At 36.5% G+C, this 26,300-nt stretch overlaps 2 protein-coding genes across 4 annotated transcripts; both read left to right on the top strand.

The window, feature by feature from the left end:
- The first annotated feature begins 8,441 nt into the window (after positions 1 to 8,441).
- On the top strand, positions 8,442 to 25,616 carry LOC140821560 (uncharacterized). Of its 3 annotated transcripts, XR_012115786.1 has the most exons (4): positions 8,442 to 8,580; positions 8,870 to 8,958; positions 10,088 to 11,254; positions 25,338 to 25,580. XR_012115786.1 is itself a non-coding variant. In XM_073182067.1 (3 exons), the coding sequence occupies exon 3, from the start codon at positions 10,090 to 10,092 to the stop codon at positions 10,918 to 10,920; it is 831 nt and encodes a 276-aa protein (XP_073038168.1). In that variant the 5' UTR covers positions 8,442 to 8,580; positions 8,870 to 8,958; positions 10,088 to 10,089; the 3' UTR covers positions 10,921 to 11,407. The 3 variants fall into 3 exon arrangements, 1 of the variants encoding a protein (XP_073038168.1); XM_073182067.1 differs by lacking the exon at positions 25,338 to 25,580 and having other exon boundaries at positions 10,088 to 11,407; XR_012115787.1 differs by lacking the exons at positions 8,442 to 8,580; positions 8,870 to 8,958; positions 10,088 to 11,254 and adding exons at positions 23,732 to 24,364; positions 24,654 to 24,742 and having other exon boundaries at positions 25,338 to 25,616.
- LOC140821561 (uncharacterized) lies at positions 14,112 to 14,642 on the top strand. The gene is made up of 3 exons (XM_073182069.1): positions 14,112 to 14,274; positions 14,368 to 14,444; positions 14,550 to 14,642. The coding sequence occupies exons 1-3, from the start codon at positions 14,112 to 14,114 to the stop codon at positions 14,640 to 14,642; spliced, it is 333 nt and encodes a 110-aa protein (XP_073038170.1).
- Positions 25,617 to 26,300: the final 684 nt, after the last annotated feature.

The following is a 26,300-nucleotide window of genomic DNA, read 5'->3' as shown; positions in this document are numbered from 1 at the left end:
CAGATTTTTACCTCTGAAAACCGACTTGCATGCTTTATATATATCCGTGCATGCATAAGGCGAAGTGGCACAATTTCCGCACAACACGCAGCACCGCGGGTGCGGTGCTTCTTAGGCCGCGGGTGCGGTGCTGCTCACATTGCACATTACATAATTTCGTTCTGAATACGTTTCTCGGTGTCCCGATTAATCCCATCATAATCACATGAAATGATAAATCAATCATCGATAGTTACAGTGATTAATTCTTGGGCATTACAATTATGCCTTTGGTCTCTTACCAAAATTAAAGCTGAAGTATTTAGGCCTAATCTGGTAAGAGGTTTTAAACCTACTTGTATCATTCCCAAATGCATAAATTTGTAATTTTGCTTGTGAATATTAACAAGTTTTTGAGATAATAAACTAAATGAGTCGTATCCTCCTTTTAAAGGAATCGCTTCTTCAATTGTTTTAATAATATAGTCGGATTTAAAATTAAATCCATTAGATCTATAGATCTTCATATTAGAAGATGCTGGTATTTTCCAGTTTTGAATATTTTTCTCGAAATTTTCAGAAATAATTAATTCTTTGTTCTTAGTATTACTATTTGAAGATTTATTCTTCGTAAAAGATCGTATTAATTTATCCATTCAAGAATATGGTAGATACTGTCAAGGCTTTACCCTGCCTTACCTTTTGGCTTTACAGGCCTTATGGAACCCGACTTAAGGATTTCTCCTGGGTATAACTACCTTCTTCCTTACAGAATAAAAGAATAAGATCGTAATAGAAGAATAACTTTTATTAATTTCTGAAGAATTTCTCTTCAATTACAATGGCTCTGATACCACTTACACAAGACTTTACAAGAGATTTAATCTCTAATCTAGATTTTACAAGAGATTTAATCTCTAATCTTCAAATCTTCGACTTTAAGCAGCTAAATGTGAGCTTTGTTTCTCGTAAGCCTTTAAGGTAAATCTGGATCTTTCCAGATGAGGATGTGTAAACCACTGTTTATAAACAGGATTGATTTCGGGGTCTTTCAATTGATTCTCAAGAACCTCAATTTGAGTTTTAATTAATTTAATTTTCTTTTTTAAAATTACAAGATAATTTGCAGATGGCATAATATAATCGAAGGGTGGATCATAAATATAATTATAAGACATAAACTAAAACTTACATAATCTTGCAGAAGTTTGAAAAAGCAAAGCTTGAGAGAAATCTTCGAAATATTAAACCTTTTATTCAGAAAGAGAGTAGTTGTTTTTCGGTGTGTCTATTACAAAGGAAAACCTCTACTCTTATAGACTCCAAAAGCAAACAGTACATCCACTATCGAAATACTTAAACCAATACAATTAAGACACGTACTCAATAAAATATAAAAATTACAGACTCAATAATACACACATATGACAATAGACTTTTAGTCGGTAGTGGCATCCAGCTCAATCGGTGGTGGCATCCAACTTGCATCTACTGAATCATGCATTAAGTAATGCGAAAATATCACCATCATCATCATAGGGATCCTGCGCATCTTGATTTTGATCATCATTTTCTGCCATAGTAGTATCATCTTCCATTTTATCTTTTCCTTTTGAAGAGGTAGATGCTTGTGTAGATATATTTGATTTTTCACCAAATACTTCTGAAAACATAGAAGTAATGGTATCTTTGTCCAAATGTTGGAAAAGTTCTTTAAGTAAAGTGGTTTGAGTTGGAGTATCATGATTCATGTTTTTCATAGTTTCTCTGGCAGGTCCAAGAGCTATTACCCCTTGTCGATCATAAGCTTTTCCTTCTCCAAAGAAGTCTTCTTTTCCCCACCATTTTATTAATATTTTTCTGATCAAAATAGTAGGGGCAAATTTGATTTCAAAATTTTCTTTTGGCAAATCCTGTAATCCATACTCCCATCTTATAATCCAGGGAACATTATAATTAATGGAGAATTGAATTATTGTGGTCATTCCGTCGAATTGTGGATTGGCTTGCTGAAACTTAATCCATATGTTTTTAACATTTCTAGGGAAAATAGAGGGCATTGATGGAGATGTTGAAATAAAATTCTCATCTCAAAGACATCTACGAATTAAACTTCCTGAAGAAAGTAGAAATTCTACTTTTTCTATATCTGATTTTGAAAAAATAGTATATCTGGTCTTCAAAAGACTAATGATAATGTATCTCATCCAGAATATAAAGTAGATATCTCCGAATCTAGTACTTCTCGATTTCAACGAAGTTATTCTGTTAATAATAGAAAATCAGATTCCCCTACTTTTTCTGATATGGGATATAATGTTATGGTTATTAATAATAACTCTATTCAAAAAAGTTTAGATAAGATTAAAAATATTAATAAGAAAAAATGGTTTTTAAGTTGTTTAAATTCTAGACAACAAACATTATATGTTTCAAGATATTTAGAATGGATTGAAGAAACTAAATTAAATTTAGATTTTTTCAAATGGATGGAAAATTTATATTTTCCAGCAAGAAATAAAATATTTCCAAATTTTAAAGATGAGTTTTTATAAATACTCTTGAATCAACATATAAATTATATGTTCATGAAACTGGAGAAGAATCTTTTGAGATTCATCCTCCTTTTACTACTTTACAAATTAAAAAAGGTAATAAAGAAATTTATGCTACCCCTATAAAATCAGAAATAGGGCATGGTAATTTTGACCATATTATTCAACAGAATAATTTTACCAATCTTACTTTACATTCTATAAGAAATCAGACTACTAGAATTGAAGAAATTTTATCAAAGTCTAAACCAGGAATTTCTAGTGGGGAAAGTTCAAAAACTTTGATGATAAAACCTCCTCCTAATATTAAAAAAGAAAATTTTCTTTTAAGTTCTAAAAAGGATGATGATTTTATGGAAGGTCTAATAGATCGATTACAAAAAATCAATATTAAAGAAAAAGGTTCTATTTCAGTAATTAAGAAATCTGAACAACTAGATAATATTTCTAGTTCGTCAGAAGATGAAATGCAGATTAATAAAATGCATAAAGTATCAATTGTAAAACCTTTTTATAAAAAGGCAACACCTGTTGATCTTCAAATTGAAGAGAAAAAAGATTATGTTCAGTTTAATGGAGAAGCTATTACTGAATGGAATATAGATGGAAAATCTGAATATCAGATTAAAACTATTATTAAACAAATGTTAATATATTCTTCTGCAGCAAAGATAAAAGGTAATAATGATAGGCAAATTGCTCAAGCCATTATTACTGGTTTCACAGGCCAACTTCAAGGTTGGTGGGATTTTTATCTTTCTAAAGAAGCAAAGAATAAAATTCTAAACTCTTCTATAGTTGATCTTAATGGACGAGAAGAGTCAGATGCTGTAAATACACTTATTTATACAATTTTATCTAATTTTATTGGAGCAAATGAACTCCAATTAGATAGATCTCAAGAACAATTAATGAATCTGAGATGCCCAACATTATCTGAATTCAGATGGTATAAAGATGTTTTTATGACCAAAGTCTTAACCAGAAATGATTGCAATGCAAATTTCTGGAAATAAAAATTTATATCCGGACTTCCGGTACTTTTTGCAGAAAGAGTAAAAAATAGATTAAAATCTAAATCTCCAACAAATTCTATAGATTGGAATATTCTTACTTATGGAGATTTATCTGCAGAAATAACTGCAGAAGGAATTAATCTTTGTAATGATATCAAGTTAAAAAGACAACTTGATATGCAAAAAGAAGAAAATAGAAATATTATTGGTGATTTTTGTGAGCAAATAGGCTTTCAACCAATACAATATCCTAAAAGGGATAAGAAAAAGAAACGATTTCCTTTTAAAAGAAAGAAACATTACTTAAAAGATAAAGAAAAATCTAAAAGATATTCTAAGAAAAGGTTTAAAAAACCTATAAAAAATGATTCTAAAGTTCACACAAGACTTTACAAGAGATTTAATCTCTAATCTAGATTTTACAAGAGATTTAATCTCTAATCTTCAAATCTTCGACTTTAAGCAGCTAAATGTGAGCTTTGTTTCTCGTAAGCCTTTAAGGTAATTCTGGATCTTTCCAGATGAGGATGTGTAAACCACTGTTTATAAACATGATTGATTTCGGGGTCTTTTAATTGATTCTCAAGAACCTCAATTTGAGTTTTAATTAATTTAATTTTCTTTTTTAAAATTACAAGATAATTTGCAGATGGCATAATATAATCGAAGGGTGGATCATAAATATAATTATAAGACATAAACTAAAACTTACATAATCTTGCAGAAGTTTGAAAAAGCAAAGTTTGAGAGAAATCTTCGAAAATTAAACCTTTTATTCAGAAAGAGAGTAGTTGTTTTTCGGTGTTTCTCTGGCAGGTCCAAGAGCTATTACCCCTTGTCGATCATAAGCTTTACCTTCTCCAAAGAAGTCTTCTTTTCCCCACCATTTTATTAATATTTTTCTGATCAAAATAGTAGGGGCAAATTTGATTTCAAATTTTTCTTTTGGCAAATCCTGTAATCCATACTCCCATCTTATAATCCAGGGAACATTATAATTAATGGAGAATTGAATTATTGCGGTCATTCCGTCGAATTGTGGATTGGCTTGCTGAAACTTAATCCATATGTTTTTAACATTTCTAGGGAAAATAGAGGGCATTACCCCCCATGAGAAGAAAAAAGTTTTGAACCAGGTAGGGATAAATTGATGAATATCATCTAATTGGAATTTAATCCACCATGAATGTTTTCATTGAGAATTCTCATAAATAAGAATTGTATCCCATGCCATGATATAATCATGATAATTAAACATATTTGGCATTGCCTGAAAAGTGTTTAATTGTCTGGCTTGTCCGAGAGGTAAACCCCAATTAGCCGCTGGGATAATTTTCTTTATAATCATTTTAGAGAATGCAAAATCGCGATTGCGATCCATATGTTGGATTTCAACTGAGCCAGTTTCGACTAGAATAGTTTCAAAATAATCACGAGTTTTTCTTCCCAATATGGGTTGTAAATCTTTAATTAAATAGCTTTGAGCTATATGAATTGGAGATAGACCTTTTAGATCTTTGTCAACAGGACAGCAATGAAGACATCCTGAAATTAGATAAGGATATTTTAATTCCTCTTTTGATCCCTTTAAGGCAAATATAGCATTATTATAATAATGAATGTCATATGCAGTTGGATCATCTGCGAATTCTTTAATGGGATCAAATTTCTCTTCATCTGTAGTAGCCATATTAGGCTGCTGAACATTAGCACCTCTTTTAAAAGGTGGCTTATTCATAGGCTTTTTTCCTGTTGCTGGTCTCTTTAGAACCGTTTTCCAAGGTTGCTCCCTGCAAAAATTCTCTAGTTAGAAAATCTGGTAAAGAATTCTATTTTCCAGAGATATGTTCAATATCAAAATCAAAACATGCTAATATAGCTTGCCATCTAGCAAATATTTGTTTAGATGCTATTACTTTAACATCTTTTAAAAGAATATCTTTAGCAGATTTGCAATCAACTCTTAATAAAAATTTTTATTTAAAAGATCACTTTCAAATTTTGTAATACATTTAACAATTGAAAGAATTTCTTTCTTTATTGTAGAATAATTTTTTTGAGTATTGTTCCAAGTACCAGAAGTATATCTCACAAGAATTTCTTTAGATGTATTATCTAATTTTTGTTTAAGTATTCCTCCATATCCAATATCAGAGGCGTCTGTTTCAACTATTTTGAATGCTTCTGGATTAGCAATAGATAAACAAGGGAGTTCTTTAACTCTTTCTTTTATTTTTTGTATTGCTAAAGTATGACTATCAGTCCATGGTTGAGGATTTTTCTTCAACCTTTGAAATAATAATTTACAATCTTGAGCGAGATCTTTATAAAAATCGCCTATATAATTAAGACTTCCAAGAAATCTTTGTAATTGATTTACATCAGTGATTTTATCAGGAAATTTTTCAGCAAAAACAATTGTTCTTTCAATAGGAATTATTATTCCATTTTCAATATAATGTCCTAAGAATTTTATCTTAGTTTGAAAAAGTTTTACTTTTTTCTGATTTACTGTCAAACCAGTTTTTTTAGTAACTTGAATAAATATATTTAAATGTTTAAAATGATGATCAATATTATCAGAATATATAAGGACATCATCTATATAGACAATAATATAGTCTATATATGAATTATAAATTTCATTCATTATATTTTGGAATTCCATTGGAGCATTTTTTAATCCAAATGGCATTACATTCCATTCATAATGGCCAAATGGTACAGTAAAAGCTGTTTTATATTTATCTTCTTCTTTTAGAAGAATTTGATAAAATCCCGATTTTAAATCAAAAGAAGAGAAAACTTTTCCTTTAAATAATCTATTTAGCAAATCTCTTTTATTTGGTAATGGATGCTTTATCCATTTTAATGCTTTATTAAGCGGTTTATAATTGATAACAAGTCTTGGAGCTCCTCTTTCAATTTCGGCTGCATTTTCAACATAGAAAGCTGGACAACTCCAAGGACTATTACTTGGTCTGATTAACTCTTTTTTAAGAAGACTATCAATTTTTTCTTTGCAATAATTTAAAAGTCTAGGCCCCATAGCTATAGGCCTTGCTTTTGTAGGAATTTTATCCTCATTAAAATCATCTGTATAAGGAAGACTGACCTGATGTTTTTTCCTATTCCAAAAGGCATTAGGAACATCAGCACATATCTCTTTGGATATATTTTAAGAAATAATTTTTATTTTTTCTTGAATTTTTTCAAAATTTAATTTTTCTTTAATATTTTTAAAATGAATTTCATCTTTTAATGAAGTAATAAAATTTTCTTTATTACACACTATTTTTTGTAAAATATTAATAGATTTTGAAACTGATATTGTTGTGAATGGAAAAAATAAATCATTACCTTTAATGTTGGTATATAAACCCTTTTCATTAATTTTATTAATAGGAAACAACATTTGGAAAAATGGAGTTCCTAAAATCACAGGAGTAGATATATTTTTAATGAGAATAAAAGTTGTATTTAAACAAACTCCAGAATTACATATTGTCACATCAGACAATTTGTAATTAACTATAAGAGGTTGCTTATTAGCAGCTGTTATAAATTGAGTAGTCTTTTTATAATATTTGGAAGGAACAATTCCTTCACTGATACAATTTACATCAGCTCCCGTATCTAATAATGCTTCAATAGTAATTTTAAATTTTTTATTAATAATTAATGTTACTTTTGAGTACCATTTTTGGGAAATAATCTGATCAATTTTATTGATCCATACCATTTGATTTATTTCATGATCATTATCATTTTTTGGTAAAATATCTTCTTCTTCTTCATCAGAAGTCGAATCTTTTTCCCAAGTGTTATTATTGATACTAAGAGTATTTACTCTTTCTTTTAAATATTTTATTTCAGATTTTATCTGATCTATTTCTCCTTTTAATTCAGAAATAGTAGGCTCTCTTTCTTTTTGTTTAGCCTTTTCTAATATTTTATTGTAAGAATATAATTCATGTTCTTGTACTGTATTTTGTACAAGTTTAGTAGGCTTATGATTTGCCATATTTAAATAATGTTCTATAGCTTTTCTTTTTTCTATAGGATCGTTAATTTGATCTATGAGATCTAAAATGAAAGTTTCTTCATTTGATATAACATTTATTTCTAATCCCATAAAATTTATGAGACAGGTGTCACAATGTAATGCCCGAATTTTGATATAATATAGCAGTAGTGTGATGGTTCTTGGATTTACATTATGATATGAATGGTAATGATGTTATAGAATGAAATAGATAATGGATGGGTAGAATCAAACGTGGAATTTGAGCTAAATAGGTAATGGATGTGCAGAAACGGAATGAAAAATATGGCACAAGTTGTGGTTTTAAGCATAATGTTTTGTATATTGATCCAATTGATGTGAGGCCTTTTCCATTAGAAAGATAAGATATAAGGCTATAACTTTTCAGTTTTGAGTTTTGTTCAAATCATTAGGGAAGACGAGCCAAAAGCGCCCCGAAGTGTGTCGTGCGTATCGTCGTTCCTATAATGACACATGTTGGGAGAATTGGCATAACTTTTTACTCGGACATCCAAATGAGCTGAAATTTTGGGAGATGAAAGCCAAGACATAGAGCTACAACTTTGTAGTTTACCACTTTTCCTAATTCTGACCGGAAGAGGCGTTGCTGAAGCAATCTTTGGAGAAGCTGTGCGCAGAGTGGAGAGCGCACCCGCGGTCCTTACTCTGCCGCACCCGCGGTCTTGATTATCAAAATTTTGGATGATTTGACGAAGGCACACCGCACCCGCGGTGCATAGGCTAGCGCACCCGCGGTCTGTGAATAGTAAAGTCGTGTTTTTGGTGTTTTAAGGTATAAAATAAGTGGAGACTTCATTTTTATCTCATTTCTTTCCCATCCTCTCGGTTTCTTCAGAGCAAGGAAGCTAGGGTTCTTTATTTTTCCTTTCATCTTCTAATTTCTTCAATCCATGGGAGATTTGTTCAAGGAAAATATGAAATGAAGTTAGATTTGTGATCCTCTCATCACGGGCTTCACAAGGATGTAAGTTTTTCCGATTTTTGTTAAAGTTTGGAAATGGGTTGAAGTTTAGAATTGATAATTGAATTGATATTTGAGATATAGAGATGTTGGAGATGTTGTGATTGTGTTGGGTTGAATTTAAAATAGAATTGAAGAGGAGCTAACTCTTTAGCAGGCACGCCAAGTGTTTGACAAAATGATCCAATGAATGTTTTTATGGAATATTATGATTAAGAAATCTGTGGATCTTGATTTGAAGCCGTATTGGATTGATTATGAATTTTGAACATAAATTACTCTATTTTGATAGATGATCAAAGTCCTTGAGTTATAGTAGAATTCAAAGGTTCAAGACTTCTCAGATACGCATTTTGGTCTTCTTTTGGTAATATTTGAAAGGTATGTTACGGTCGGTAACATACGAGGTAAAAGTATCATTTTTATTTTAATATTTAAAATTCTATGGTTCGATGAATTACTTGTGATTTGATGATGATTGTGGCCTTGAGATGAGTTTATTATGATATCGAGATGATGATATTGATTTGCATCATTACATTGCATATTGAGCCACTTGTCGATTCATATTTGATATGGCGGAGGTCGCCTTGATATATTGATTTATTGGACGTATGGGGCTATAGTTGAGTTGGCATAGTGTATGCGGAGGTCGCTGCTATGGCCTGAACACTCTCTATAGGCGCACCATAGTCTTGGGATTGTAGAACACAACACACCACCTCGAGCGGATGAGTCGGTGGATGTTGTTGGGTGATTCTATTCCCTTGGGTACCCGATGACCAGATGATTCACTTGATCTTGAGATTTATTGATAGCCCACAGCTTCTGATCATGCATTGCATTATATTGCATCTTTATGAATTGTATATGAGATATCTGAAATTTTAATTCTCATATGTTATTGATTGTATCATACTGGGTTTATACTCACCGGCATGTCGGCTACCTCTTGTTTTCATGTGCTTGATGGTAGGTGAGGCGAGGCTTGGGATGCCAGAGTCCAGCTCCAGGCGAGGAGATATGAGTTAGAGTGGGATTCTCGGGTCTTAGGAGCTATGTGATGATGTTTGATTTCTTGGTTCACTACTTTATGTTGTCATTTGAAAATTTTATTTCAAATAATTGAGACATTTAAATTATACTGACGATGTTTATGTCAGTTTGTGAACAAGAAATTATGTATTTATTAAATCGTTGGGTTTGATACATCTAAAATTATTAGTATTAGATATCGGACCCGGGGCCCCACATTAGGTGGTATCAGAGCGTAAGATATTTGGGAACAGGGTAGATTGAGTCAGTTTGAATTGCTTGATCATGTGATATATTTGCTAGCATTTTCATTGTGCTATGATGTGAAATACATGATTTAAATTGAGATATTATATTGTTGAGCTTTATTCGAGATTTTTGAGATTGTTGAGTCTCAAGAGCCAGAGATGATTGATACAAGATTGAGATGATTATGATATTGTGATTTTATATGTGTTTGATCTATTTATATCAGACATGGCTACTCGAGGTAGAGGTCGTGGTAGACCTAGACAGGACATACCGGTTGCACAAGATCAGGGTAGTGCTACTCATACTCAGATGGATATAACTCCGACTCCGATGGAGATACTGTTAGCCAGATTTCAGTCTTTGCACCCACCGATGTTGAAGGGTACCGAGAATGCATTAGAGTGTGAGAACTGGTTGGAGAATATGGATCAATTATTTGAATCTCTTGAGTATCCAGATGATCGTAGAATCAAGTTAGTTGTTCATCAGTTATTAGATGTTGCTAAGAGTTGGTGGATCATGACAAAGAAAGCTTTAGAGGGTCGAGGTACGATTGTTACCTGGGATATTTTTAAATCTGAATTTTATCAGCGTTTCTTTCCTACCTCTTACAGGAAAGATAGGGGAGCCGAGTTTGCAAATTTAAAGCAGGGAAATCTGAATATTGAGGACTATGTTGCTAAGTTCTCGAATTTACTGAGATTTTCTCCTCATGTAGCATCCGATGAAGAAGCGAAGGCCGATCATTTCATAAATGGTCTTAATCCTGATATCTTTACCCTGGTTAATACTGGAAGGCCTAACACTTTTGCTGAGGCTCTTGATCGAGCCAAGGGAGCTGAAACTGGAATTATTAGGCAGAGAGGTTTTCAGTATTCGCAACGACCCCAACAGCCACAGTTCCGACAGCAGTTCAGACAGGGTAATAGTGGCGGTAACAGTGGAAATATTAGAGAGCAGTTCAAGGCTAGAGGGAAGCAATTTAAGAGACATGGCAGTAATTTTTCAAGTTCTAGTGGATCGAGACAGTCTGGTTCAGTTCAGAGTACTGGTTAGTCAAGTCCGACTTGTGGTCAATGTGGTGGTAGACATTATACCGATCAGTGTAGAGGAATCTCAGGAGCTTGCCACTTGTGTAACCAGGTGGGACACTATGCTCGAGTGTGTCCTAACCGTGGCAGTGGTATGTCTCAGAGTGGGGGATCATCGAGACAGACATCTCACCAGAATCGTCAGAACCCTACAGTTAATTCCTATCAGCAGTCAAACCGGTCAGATCAGAACAAACAGAGTGGTAGCCACAGGGTAGGACAGCCACCTAGACAACAGGCTCGAGTTTTTGCACTCACTAAGGATGAGGCACATAATGCTCCAGATAATGTCATTGCAGGTAATTGTTTTCTCTCAGGTTATCCTGCTTATGTTTTGATGGATACTGGTGCATCACATACTTTCATAGCTGAACACTTTGTCACATTGCATTCGTTGCATTCTATACCATTATCATCTACCTTATCTATTTCTACTCCACTGGGCAAAGTGATGAGGTCAGCTGAAATGATAAATGGTTGTGAATTTCGTTATGATGATAATGTTATTGAGCTTGATTGTATTGTATTGGAGATGTCTGATTTTGACTTCATAGTTGGCATTGACATGTTGACAAGATACAGGGCTACTGTAGATTGTTTTCAGAAGGTTGTTAAGTTTAAGCCTGATATGACAGATCACTGGACGTTCTATGGTAAGGGTTCTCGAGCTAAGATTCCTTTGATATCTGTTTTGTCCATGACTCGTTTGTTGCAGAAAGGAGCCTAATGTTTCTTGGTTTATGCGATTGATATTTCAAGGTCAGTACCTAAATTGGCAGATATTGCAATTGTTAGTGAATTTTCAGATGTATTTCCAGATGAAATTCCAGGATTTCCTCCAGTCCGAGAGGTTGAGTTCAACATTGAGTTGATGCCAGGTACACAGCCTATTTCTAGAGCTCCTTATAGGATGGCGCCAATTGAACTGAAGGAACTAAAGGAACAACTTGAGGATCTATTGGCTAAAGGATATATAAGACCAAGTGTTTCACCTTGGGGTGCTCCGGTTTTATTCGTAAAGAAGAAAGACGGGTCTATGAGGCTTTGTGTCGATTATAGACAGTTGAATAAAGCCACAATAAAGAATAAGTATCCTTTGCCAAGGATTGATGATCTCTTTGACCAGTTGCAGGGTTCTTCAGTATATTCTAAGATTGATTTAAGATCCGGATATCATCAGTTAAGAGTTAGAGAGGCAGATGTGCCTAAGACTGCTTTTCGTACCAGGTATGGGCATTTTGAATTTTTGGTTATGCCTTTTGGGTTGACCAATGCACCTGCGGTATTTATGGATTTGATGAACCGTGTGTTTCAACGGTATATAGATCAATTTGTTGTGATCTTCATTGATGATATTCTTATTTATTCAAAATCTGAATCTGAGCATGCCGAGCACTTGAGAGCTGTTTTGCAAATTTTGAGAACTTTAAAGTTGTATGCTAAATTATCCAAATGCGAGTTTTGGTTGGATAGAGTGGTTTTCCTTGGACATGTGATTTCAAGTGCAGGTATATCAGTTGATCCGAGTAAAGTTGAGGCAGTCATCAATTGGTCTAGACCGACATCAGTTCCTGAGGTACGTAGTTTTATAGGTTTGGCAGGATATTATCGCAGATTTATTGAAGGATTCTCACAGATTGCAAGGCCAATTACCCAGCTGACACAAAAGAATGCACCATTTATTTGGTCATCGGCATGTGAGAATAGTTTTGTTGAACTTAAGCAGAGATTGACTAGTGCTCCAGTTCTAACTATTCCATCAGGTGTAGGAGGATTTACAGTGCACACTGATGCTTCACTTCAAGGATTGGGTTGTGTATTAATGCAACATGGTCGTGTTGTTGCCTATGCTTCAAGACAGTTGAAGCCACATGAGTATAGATACCCCGTGCATGATTTGGAACTAGCAGCAGTGGTTTTTGCGCTAAAGATTTGGCGACACTACTTGTATGGTGAGAAATTTGAGATATTCACTGATCATAAGAGTTTGAAATACCTCTTTTCACAAGCAGAGTTGAACATGAGACATAGGCGTTGGTTAGATTTGTTGAAAGACTATGATTGCGAGATAAAATATTATCCGGGTAAGTCGAATGCAGCAGCCGATGCTTTGAGCAGAAAAGTATGTAATATGTCCTTGATCACTAGCAGTATATCTGATTTAGTAGAAGAATGTTGTCTTTCTGGTTTGGATTTTGTGGTAGATACTCAACCTGTAAGAGTATTTATGATTCAGGCAGAGCCAGAGTTGTTTGTAAAAATTAAAGAAGCCCAAAGGTTAGATCAAAGTATTCAGAAATCAGTTGAACTTGTCAAATCAGGACATCGATCAGAATTTCAGGTCAATAATGAGGGTATTTTGTTTGTGAATGATCGTATTGTAGTTGCTAATATTTCAGAGTTGAGGATGCAGATTTTGCGTGATGCTCATTGCAGTAAATTCAGTGTACACCCTGGAAGTAAAAAGATGTACAATGATTTGAAGAAACAATTTTGGTGGAAAAGAATGAAATCTGACATAGCAGAATTTGTTTCTCGTTGTTTAAATTGTCAACAAGTGAAAGCAGAAAGAAAGCGACCAGGAGGTCTTTTGCATAGTCTTAAAGTTCCAGAATGGAAGTGGGATCATATCACCATGGACTTTGTCACAAAATTGCCGAGGTCGTCGAGGGGTTGCGATGCAATTTGGGTTATCGTTGATAGATTAACCAAGTCTTCATGTTTTATTCCTTATCAGATGACATATAGGCATGATCAGATGGCCAGATTGTACATCAGAGAAGTTTTGAGATTGCATGGTGTTCCTAAGTCAATTGTATCAGATCGTGATCCCAGATTTTCTTCTCATTTTTGGCAAAGTTTACAAGAGGCCCTTGGTACTCGTTTGCATTTGAGTACAGCATATCATCCTCAGACAGACGGACAGTCAGAACGTACTATTCAGACATTAGAGGATATGCTGAGAGCTGTAGTGATGGATTTTGGTATTGGTTGGCAGGATTCATTACCACTTGTCGAGTTTTCTTAAACAATAGTTATCAAGTGAGCATTGGAATGTCACCATTTGAAGCATTATATGGCAGGAAGTGTCGATCTCCTCTGTATTGGGACGATTTATCTGAAGCACCAATTGTAGGACCTGATATGATAAAAGATATGACAGAGAAGGTGAAGTTGATTCAGAGTCGTATGAGAGCTGCTCAGGATAGACAGGCTAAGTATGCGAACATCAGGAGACGGCCGTTGAATTTTGAGAAAGGTGACAGAGTTTTTCTGAAAATATCTCCTTTTCGTGGTACAGTTAGATTTGGAAAGAAAGGTAAATTATCACCGAGATTCATAGGTCCGTATGAGATTTTGGAACGTGTTGGTGATTTGGCTTACAGATTAGCTCTTCCTCCTGCATTATCAGGTGTTCATGATGTTTTTCATGTGTCTATGTTGAGGAAATATCATCCAGATCCTTCTCATGTACTTCCACCCGATGAGGTTGAGTTAGATCAGACTTTGAGCTACATTGAGAGACCGATTCAGATTCTAGACAGGAAAGATAAACAACTCAGAAATAAATTGATACCATTGGTTAAAGTACAGTGGAACAGACACGGTGTCGAGGAGGCAACTTGGGAGTTAGAAGATAAAATGAGACATAAATATCCAGAGTTATTGTGGGGACCCGGGCTCTAATTCTTTTTCTTGGGATTAAATGGATCGTTATTATAAAACATGGGTCAAATTTTCGCTTTTTACATAAAAACACCTGTAACCAAACAAGCATACATTCTTTATTTAATTTACAACATACAACATACAATACATGTCTTATTCTGTATGTTCTCAACTAACCAGTAATAAAAGACAGTACATAATAAAAGACAACTACTGGTCCATCTGCTATGCCCGTGATCTCCACGCTAACACGATCATCTCTGTCTCGACCCAGATCCTGCCCCACCTGTTGTTATGCACACATACAGACATAACAACAGCCGGAAAACCGGTGAGAACAAATCCCAGTATAAACATGTATACATGCAGTAAAACAATCTAAAACATGCAACATGCTAATATGAATGACATGCATATATAATCATGCAATGCGAGTCTAATCATGTCTAGATGCGACTCGACTAGAACTCTAGGGATCCCGTTGTGAATAAGACGTCACTGGCTGTCACCTACCCTACCAATCGAGGTGCTGTACGTCTTATTCCTAGAATTCGGCCTGATCTGTATCCGCGTCTACAATAGGGGCGGTGATCTTCCCCTAAGCTGAGATATCGCCGAACATCTAGTAGTCTGCCTGATCTCCAGACTGCCCTATCTTAATGCATGAATACAAAATCTGTAAACAAGCATAATGCAATGCTACACGATCTGTAAACAAAGCATAGCAAGATCTGCATACAAATTCTATAAACAAATCTATAACAATCATAATCATATCAAGGTATGAACAATAAAACAAGTATGTGATTTTGGTTGGGAAACTCAAATGTGATCTCATTTGAGTCGTGATTCCCCAAACAAAACATGTACTATACCTTTCGTCGCACAATTGTTGAAGTCTCGAAGACGAATCTGTCACTATCCGATCTGAAATACAAATGGGAATACATATTCTATTAATCTCTAACCTAATCAACCCATATCTAATTCTATACATGATCTCGGTACAATTTGACGGCATAACGATGTAATTCCTCGATACCGGTCAATCAAATTCTCAACACATATCAACACATTATCAATCTAAACTCATCAACTCATAATCATCATCCTAAACATGCCCTAGTATCCAAAATCTGCATATTTAGTTCTAAACATGCTATAAAATCGTAATAATTGCATATGACATCCGTCCTTTGATCCGGTTACGAATCTATTATCTTCATACTCACAAGAACATATCCTAGAGTTCAAATCTTAATTCTTCCAACAACAATATCTCAAATCATGTTGAAAGTAAACAATATTTACATCACCTTGTAGCCTTTGATGAGAGGAGTCCAAATCTATATTTAGATTTTAGTTTGGATGTATAAAAGTGACACAATCTTGATTCTAGAATGAAATCACCTTACCCTTTCTCCTAAGCTTTCTCGGTGGTCTCTTCTGATGAAATGGCAAAGAAAGGCCAACTTATATATATATACCTTGCATGCCTACACACACATGGCAAATCCTTTGAAGTACACGTCTCGCGCATATGCGCGGCATTACTCGCGCATGTGCGCGAGACCTACTGTCTCGACAAGTTGGCAGAATTTCACACTCACGCATATGCGCCACTAAACTCGCGCATATGCGCCAATGTTGCTGGACGCTCCGCGCATATGCGCCACTACTCTCGCGCATATGCGCCAAGGCTGCTGGCCTGCTCGCGCATGTGCGCGCATCTCTTCGCGCATGTGCGCCGAGTCTACTGGAATTTCCATACATATGTGCGCATTAACTTTGACTTTATTTATTCTTTTGACTATCTTTCACATCTTTATTGTACATTTTCCTTTCTTTTCTAGTCCAATAAAATACATCTACAATCATCTTAATTATCAACGAATCCATCTGATTATGATAACTAAATCTTCGAGCCTTACATTTCTCCCCCTCTAAGAAATGATTTCGCCCTCGAAATCGCACATCATTTTATTAATGATAACATCAAAAGTAATAATATCAAAGTTAGATCAATACTTACATTATTGAAATAATTCGGGGTGTTTCTGTCGCATGTTGGCTTCTGTCTCCCATGTCGCTTCCTCAATGCCATGACGACTCCACTGAACTTTCACGAGTGGAATATTCTTCGTTCTGAGCTTCTTTTCTTTCCGATCAAGAATCTGTATCGGTTGTTCCACATAGCTCAAGGTCTGATCAAGCTTAGCTTCGTCAGGCTGAATGACATGAGAAATATCGGGCATATACTTACGCAACATCGATACATGAAAGACATCATGTATCCCGGATAGAGAAGGAGGAAGTGCAAGTTGATAAGCTCGATCGCCAATCTTCTCAAGAATCTCGTAAGGACCAATGTATCGAGGAGATAGTTTCCCGCGTTTGCCAAATCGAACAACGCCTCTGAATGGAGAAATCTTTAAGAATACTCTATCTCCCGCCTCGAATACTAACGGTCTACGTCTGATATTGGCATACTTTGCTTGTCGATCTTGTGCTGTCTTCATCCTCTTCTGAATGAGTTTCACCTTCTCTGTCATGTCACGAATCATATCTGGCCCAAGTTCTGGTACCTCTGAAACGTCATCCCAGTATAGCGGAGATCTGCACTTCTTGCCATACAAAGCTTCAAACGGTGCCATCTCAATACTCGTCTGATAGCTATTATTGTAAGAGAATTCGCAAAGAGGTAGGGAATCTTGCCAACCAATGCCAAAATCTAGCACGACGGCTCTCAACATATCCTCTAAAGTCTGGATAGTCCGCTCTGACTGTCCGTCTGTCTGAGGATGGTAAGCAGTACTCAGGTGTAATGTCGTACCTAAGGCCTGCTGTAGACTGTGCCAGAAGTGTGAAGTGAATCGTGGATCACGATCTGATACGATAGACTTCGGCACTCCATGCAATCTGACTATCTCACGAATATAAATCTCCGCCATCTGATCCTGTCTATATGTCATTCTGTATGGGATGAAACAAGCAGATTTGGTCAATCTGTCAATAATAACCCAAATCGCATCGCAGCCTCTGGATGATCGTGGTAACTTCGTCACAAAATCCATGGAAATGTGATCCCATTTCCATTCTGGAATGGCTAAACTTTGAAGTAATCCACCAGGCTTCTTCCTCTCAGCTTTCACCTGTTGGCAGTTCAAACACTTAGACACAAATTCGGCAATGTCTGACTTCATTTGCTTCCACCAGAACTGTGTCTTCAAGTCATTGTACATCTTTCTGCCACCCGGATGAATGCTGAACCGACTACAATGTGCCTCTGTCAGAATCTGCTGTCTCAAATCTGCAACATCTGGCACAACTAGACGGTTATTCACGTACAACACATGATCTCGTACCTGATATTCTGATACATGCCCTGATCTGACCATTTGGATTGATCTTTGCACATTCTGATCAGTTCTTTGTGCTTTCTTGATCCTCATAATCAAATTGGGCTCAACTTGGATCGTAAAAAGTCGTAGTGGCTTACTATCTGCCTCAAATTCTAATCCAGATGTACAGCAATTTTCAACTAACTTGTTAACACCTATCGTCGATAAGGACAAAGAACATACCTTACGACTCAAGGCATCTGCTGCTGCATTTGACTTCCCTGGATAATATTTGATTTCACAGTCAAAGTCTTTCAAAAGATCAAGCCATCTACGCTGCCTCATGTTCAGTTCTGATTGAGAGAATAGATACTTTAGGCTCTTGTGATCGGAAAAGATTTCAAATTTTTCGCCGTAGAGATTATGACGCCAAATCTTTAACGCAAATACGATAGCCGCCAATTCCAGATCATGAATGGGGTATCGGACTTCATGTGGCTTCAATTGTCTCGAGGCGTATGCGATCACATGGCCTCGCTACATAAGAACACATCCCAAACCTCTATGGGGCGTCGCAATACACAACGAAATCACCCGTACCTGAAGGTATCGTCAGTACTGGAGCACTGGTCAGCCTTTTCTTCAACTCTAGAAAGCTAGACTCGCACTCCTCTGACCAAACAAATGGTGCATTCTTTTGCGTCAATTGAGTTATTGGCTTTGCAATGCTGGAGAAATCTTTGATAAATCTTCTATAGTATCCGGCTAGGCCCATGAAACTGCGTATTTCTGGTACAGAAGTCGGTCTCGAACAACTGATCACAGCTTCTACCTTACTCGGGTCAACAGAAATACCATCTCCAGAAATGATATGCCCCAAGAATACAACTCGATTCAACCAAAACTCACACTTTGACAATTTAGCATACAGTCGTTCGTTTCTCAACGTCTGCAAAACAATTCTGAGATGCTCTGCATGCTCATTTCTGTTCTTCGAATACACAAAAATATCATCGATGAAAACAATGACAAATTCATCTAAATACCTCTGAAACACTTGGTTCATCAAGCCCATAAATACCGCAGGAGCATTTGTTAAACCAAAAGGCATGACAATAAATTCGTAATGTCCATACCTGGTTCGAAATGCTGTCTTCGGTATGTCTATATCTCGAACTCTAAGCTGATGATATCCAGAACGCAAATCAATCTTCGAATACACGGAGGATCCATGCAACTGATCAAATAAATCATCAATCCTAGGCAAAGGATATTTATTCTTGATCGTTGCCTTGTTCAGTTGCCGGTAGTCTATACACAATCGCATCGAACCATCTTTCTTTCGCACGAACAGCACCGGAGCGCCCCAAGGAGATACACTAGGTCTGATATATCCCTTGGCCAGAAGATCTTCTAACTGTGCTTTCAGTTCTTTTAGTTCGATGGGTGCCATCCTATACGGAGCTCTCGAAATAGGGACGGTACCTGGTGTAAGATCAATACTGAAGTCTACCTCACGAACCGGAGGTAATCCTGGGATCTCATCTGGAAAAATATCTGGAAATTCCCGCACTACTGGTATATCTGCCAACGCCGGGCTCGACTTCTGCATATCTACAGCATAAATAAAGAAACCATCTGCTCCTTTCTGTAACAATCTGTTCATAGTAAGAGCCGAAATCAAGGGAATCCGAGATCTGGAACCCTTCCCGTAGAATTTCCATTCGTCTGTCATCTCGGGTCTGAATCTGACAATCTTGTGGAAACAATCCACGGTAGCTCTATACTTTGTTAGCATGTCAATACCAACTATACAGTCAAAATCAGCTAGACCCAACACTATACAATCTAGGTCAATCTCATGCCCTTCAAACTGTAGAATGCAATGTCTAACCGTAGTTACAGATATCAATCCGCTTCCCAACGGGGAATTAATAGACACAACATCTAGCAAAGACTCAACAGGCAAAGAATGCAACAATGCAAATCGCTCTGAAATGAATGTATGCGATGCACCTGTATCTATCAAGATATAAGCAGGATAACCATAAAGAGAGCAGTTACCGGCTATAACATCATCTGGTGCATCTTGTGCTTGCTCTTCGGTCAATGCAAACACTTGGGCCTGTTGCCTCGGAGGTTGACTCACCGTCTGACTACCTAGAGCTCTGGGTGGAGTCGGTGCTGGTGGAGGCTGAAAAGAGTGGACCGATGATGCCTGTCGCTCAAATTGAGGTATGGAACCAGATGCTCTTCCACTCTGGCCTTGCTGTACACTCCTCTGGGGACAGACTTTGGCAAAATGCCCCGGTTGCCTACAAATGTTGCATCGGCCTGTAACTCCTTGGCACTGTTCAGTCGCATGCCTACCTCCACAAGAATTACAGTAAACACCTGAAGTCCTTGAACTTTGATCAAAACCCATCTGTCTTGATCCGCTGGAGCTGGACGAACTGCTCCCAGGTCGCTTAAACTGTTTCCCCTTCGCCTTCAGCTGTTCTTTGCGTCCACTACTACTACCACCGCTTTCGAATCGAGGAGGAGGAACTTGGGATGGAGGTGGTGGCGGTCTCGGACTCGGTGCAACATACGGAGCACTCCGTTGCCTAAGCAATCCTGCTTCAGCTCCTTTGGCACGATTCAATGCATCCGAGAAATTATCGGGTCTCCCAGTATTGACCAACGTAAAGATATCTGGATTCAGGCCATTTATAAACTGATCTGCCATGGCCTCATCATTTCCTGAAACATGGGGTGCAAAACGAAGCAGAGAGGAAAATTTGGCAACGTACTCCTCAATGTTTAATTGCCCTTGCCTCAGATTGGCAAATTCAGCACCTTTGTCTTTACGGTAGGAGATGGGAAAGAACCTTAAATAGAACTCCGTCTTGAATCCCTTCCAAGTAATCTCGGTACCCCGCTGCTCTAAAGCTCTCTTAATGTTCAACCACCAATTCTTGGCTATATCTTGCAATTGATGGCCAATTAGCTTTATTCTCTTCTCATCACTATACTCCAAAGAGTCAAATAGCATTTCAATGTCCTCAAGCCAACTTTCGCACTCGATGGCATTCTCGGTACCTTTTAATGCGGGAGGTCGAAAGGATTGGAATCGCTTCAGCAACGTCTCCATAGGGGTCGCTGTAACATCCATAGGATCTCCGGATGTGCTCCCCTGTTCTGGCGCTGCTGGTCGTAGAGGTACGGCTGCTCTTCTAGGAGGCATATCTAATAACCCAAGTGATTAGTATACAAGATATACAACTGTCTCAGCCATCCTCTAGTCAGTTACCTCTGATCTAGAATCAGTTCTGATTCAGTCAATCACATGCTGAAAGAAATCAAATAACAACAACATGTAATAGGAAAGCAATAATCATGCTAGCACGTCATCAAGCAAGGAAGAAGACTCGATCTACCCCGCTCATTCTATCCTATCTCAGTCTAAAGGAACTCTCTGCTCTGATACCACTTGTTGTGGGGACCCGGGCTCTAATTCTTTTTCTTGGGATTAAATGGATCGTTATTATAAAACATGGGTCAAATTTTCGCTTTTTACATAAAAACACATGTAACCAAAAAAGCATACATTCTTTATTTAATTTACAACATACAACATACAATACATGTCTTATTCTGTATGTTCTCAACTAACCAGTAATAAAAGACAGTACATAATAAAAGACAACTACTGGTCCATCTGCTATGCCCGTGATCTCCACGCTAACACGATCATCTCTGTCTCGACCCAGATCCTGCCCCACCTGTTGTTATGCACACATACAGACATAACAACAGCCGGAAAACCGGTGAGAACAAATCTCAGTATAAACATGTATACATGCAGTAAAACAATCTAAAACATGCAACATGCTAATATGAATGACAAGCATATATAATCATGCAATGCGAGTCTAATCATGTCTAGATGCGACTCGACTAGAACTCTAGGGATCCCGTTGTGAATAAGACGTCACTGGCTGTCACCTACCCTACCAATCGAGGTGCTGTACGTCTTATTCCTAGACTTCGGCCTGATCTGTATCCGCGTCTACAATAGGGGCGGTTATCTTCCCCTAAGCTGAGATATCGCCGAACATCTAGTAGTCTGCCTGATCTCCAGACTGCCCTATCTTAATGCATGAATACAAAATCTGTAAACAAGCATAATGCAATGCTACACGATCTGTAAACAAAGCATAGCAAGATCTGCATACAAATTCTATAAACAAATCTATAACAATCATAATCATATCAAGGTATGAACAATAAAACAAGTATGTGATTTTGGTTGGGAAACTCAAATGTGATCTCATTTGAGTCGTGATTCCCCAAACAAAACATGTACTATACCTTTCGTCGCACAATTGTTGAAGTCTCGAAGACGAATCTGTCACTATCCGATCTGAAATACAAATGGGAATACATATTCTATTAATCTCTAACCTAATCAACCCATATCTAATTCTATACATGATCTCGGTACAATTTGACGGCATAACGATGTAATTCCTCGATACCGGTCAATCAAATTCTCAACACATATCAACACATTATCAATCTAAACTCATCAACTCATAATCATCATCCTAAACATGCCCTAGTATCCAAAATCTGCATATTTAGTTCTAAACATGCTATAAAATCGTAATAATTGCATATGACATCCGTCCTTTGATCCGGTTACGAATATATTATCTTCATACTCACAAGAACATATCCTAGAGTTCAAATCTTAATTCTTCCAACAACAATATCTCAAATTATGTTGAAAGTAAACAATATTTACATCACCTTGTAGCCTTTGATGAGAGGAGTCCAAATCTATATTTAGATTTTAGTTTGGATGTATAAAAGTGACACAATCTTGATTCTAGAATGAAATCACCTTACCCTTTCTCCTAAGCTTTCTCGGTGGTCTCTTCTGATGAAATGGCAAAGAAAGGCCAACTTATATATATATACCTTGCATGCCAACACACACATGGCAAATCCTTTGAAGTACACGTCTCGCGCATATGCGCGGCATTACTCGCGCATGTGCGCGAGACCTACTGTCTCGACAAGTTGGCAGAATTTCACACTCGCGCATATGCGCCACTAAACTCGCGCATATGCGCCAATGTTGCTGGACGCTCCGCACATATGCGCCACTACTCTCGCGCATATGCGCCGAGGCTGCTGGCCTGCTCGCGCATGTGCGCGCATATCTTCGCGCATGTGCGCCGAGTCTACTGGAATTTCCATACATATGTGCGCATTAACTTCGACTTTGTTTATTCTTTTGACTATCTTTCACATCTTTATTGTACATTTTCCTTTCTTTTCTAGTCCAATAAAATACATCTACAATCATCTTAATTATCAACGAATCCATCTGATTATGATAACTAAATCTTCGAGCCTTACAGTTATTCAAATGAAGTACGCTTCTATTCTCGGTTTTATTTTCAGTATTGATTATTATATGTTAGACTTGAAAGAGATCATTGATTTCGAGGACGAAATCTATTTTTAGAGGGGAGGAATTGTAATGCCCGAATTTTGATATAATATAGCAGTAGTGTGATGGTTCTTGGATTTACATTATGATATGAATGGTAATGATGTTATAGAATGAAATAGATAATGGATGAGTAGAATCAAACGTGGAATTTGAGCTAAATAGGTAATGGATGTGCAGAAACGGTATGAAAAATATGGCACAAGTTGTGGTTTTTAGCATAATGTTTTGTATATTCATCCAATTGATGTGAGGCCTTTTCCATTAGAAAGATAAGACATAAGGCTATAACTTTCCAGTTTTGAGTTTTGTTCAAATCATTAGGGAAGACGAGCCAAAAGCGCCCCGAAGTGTGTCGTGCGTATCGTCGTTCCTACAATGACACATGTTGGGAGAATTGGCATAACTTTTTACTCGGACATCCAAATGAGCTGAAATTTTGGGAGATGAAAGCCAAGACATAGGGCTACAACTTTGTAGTTTACCACTTTTCCCAATTCTGACCGGAAGAGGCTTTGCTGAAGCGATCTTTGGAGAAGCTGTGCGCAGAGTGGAGAGCGCACCCGCGGTCCTTACTCTGCCGCACCCGCGGTCTTGATTATCAAAATTTTGGATGATTTGACGAAGGCACACCGCACCCGCGGTGCTTAGGCTAGCGCACCCGCGGTCTGTGAATAGTAAAGTCGTGTTTTTGGTGTTTTAAGGTATAAAATAAGTGGAGACTTCATTTTTATCTCATTTCTTTCCCATCCTCTCGGTTTCTTCAGAGCAAGGAAGCTAGGGTTCTTTATTTTTCCTTTCATCTTCTAATTTCTTCAATCCATGGGAGATTTGTTCAAGGAAAATATGAAATGAAGTTAGATTTGTGATCCTCTCATCACGGGCTTCACAAGGATGTAAGTTTTTCCGATTTTTGTTAAAGTTTGGAAATGGGTTGAAGTTTAGAATTGATAATTGAATTGATATTTGAGATATAGAGATGTTGGAGATGTTGTGATTGTGTTGGGTTGAATTTAAAATAGAATTGAAGAGGAGCTAACTCTTTAGCAGGCACGCAAAGTGTTTGACAAAATGATCCAATGAATGTTTTTATGGAATATTATGATTAAGAAATCTGTGGATCTTGATTTGAAGCCGTATTGGATTGATTATGAATTTTGAACAGAAATTACTCTATTTTGATAGATGATCAAAGTCCTTGAGTTATAGTAGAATTCAAAGGTTCAAGACTTCTCACATACGCATTTTGGTCTTCTTTTGGTAATATTTGAAAGGTATGTTACGGTCGGTAACATACGAGGTAAAAGTATCATTTTTATTTTAATATTTAAAATTCTATGGTTCGATGAATTACTTGTGATTTGATGATGATTGTGGCCTTGAGATGAGTTTATTATGATATCGAGATGATGATATTGATTTGCATCATTACATTGCATATTGAGCCACTTGTCGATTCATATTTGATATGGCGGAGGTCGCCTTGATATATTGATTTATTGGACGTATGGAGCTATAGTTGAGTTGGCATAGTGTATGCGGAGGTCGCTGCTATGGCCTGAACACTCTCTATAGGCGCACCATAGTCTTGGGATTGTAGAACACAACACACCACCTCGAGCGGATGAGTCGGTGGATGTTGTTGGGTGATTCTATTCCCTTGGGTACCCGATGACCAGATGATTCACTTGATCTTGAGATTTATTTATAGCCCACAGCTTCTGATCATGCATTGCATTATATTGCATCTTTATGAATTGTATATGAGATATCTGAAATTTTAATTCTCATATGTTATTGATTGTATCATACTGGGTTTATACTCACCGGCATGTCGGCTACCTCTTGTTTTCATGTGCTTGATGGTAGGTGAGGCGAGGCTTGGGATGCCAGAGTCCAGCTCCAGGCGAGGAGATATGAGTTAGAGTGGGATTCTCGGGTCTTAGGAGCTATGTGATGATGTTTGATTTCTTTGTTTACTACTTTATTTTGGCATGTTGAAAATTTTATTTCAAATAATTGAGACATTTAAATTATACTGACGATGTTTATGTCAGTTTGTGAACAAGAAATTATGTATTTATTAAATCGTTGGGTTTGATACATCTAAAATTATTAGTATTAGATATCGGACCCGGGGCACCACACACAATCACAATTTGGATCACATATTTTATTTTCTGTTATTTCATTATCAGAATCATTATCTGAACTGCTATTAGAATATTCTGATAATTCATCAATAATATTAATATAGAAATCTTTTTGTTTTGAATCTTCTTCTTTATTTAGAAGAATGTTTATCAATGATTCTTTTAAATCATTGTTTATATTGAGATTATTAATCTTTTTCTTAACATAACACTTATTAGCTTTATGTCCAATTTTTCCACATTTCCAGCATACTGGAACTTTAGAATCATTTTTTATAGGTTTTTTAAACCTTTTCTTAGAACATCTTTTAGATTTTTCTTTATCTTTTAAGTAATGTTTCTTTCTTTTAAAAGGAAATCGTTTCTTTTTCTTATCCCTTTTAGGATATTGTATTGGTTGAAAGCCTATTTGCTCACAAAAATCACCAATAATATTTCTATTTTCTTCTTTTTGCATATCAAGTTGTCTTTTTAACTTGATATCATTACAAAGATTAATTCCTTCTGCAGTTATTTCTGCAGATAAATCTCCATAAGTAAGAATATTCTCATCTATAGAATTTGTTGGAGATTTAGATTTTAATCTATTTTTTACTCTTTCTGCAAAAAGTACCGGAAGTCCGGATATAAATTTTTCTTTCCAGAAATTTGCATTGCAATCATTTCTGGTTAAGACTTT

This window comes from Primulina eburnea, unplaced genomic scaffold (genome assembly GCF_022965805.1).
Source record: "Primulina eburnea isolate SZY01 unplaced genomic scaffold, ASM2296580v1 ctg633_ERROPOS1830697+, whole genome shotgun sequence".
In the NCBI taxonomy this organism is placed as follows: Eukaryota; Viridiplantae; Streptophyta; class Magnoliopsida; order Lamiales; family Gesneriaceae; genus Primulina; species Primulina eburnea.
This window is presented reverse-complemented; position numbering and strand designations above follow the sequence as displayed.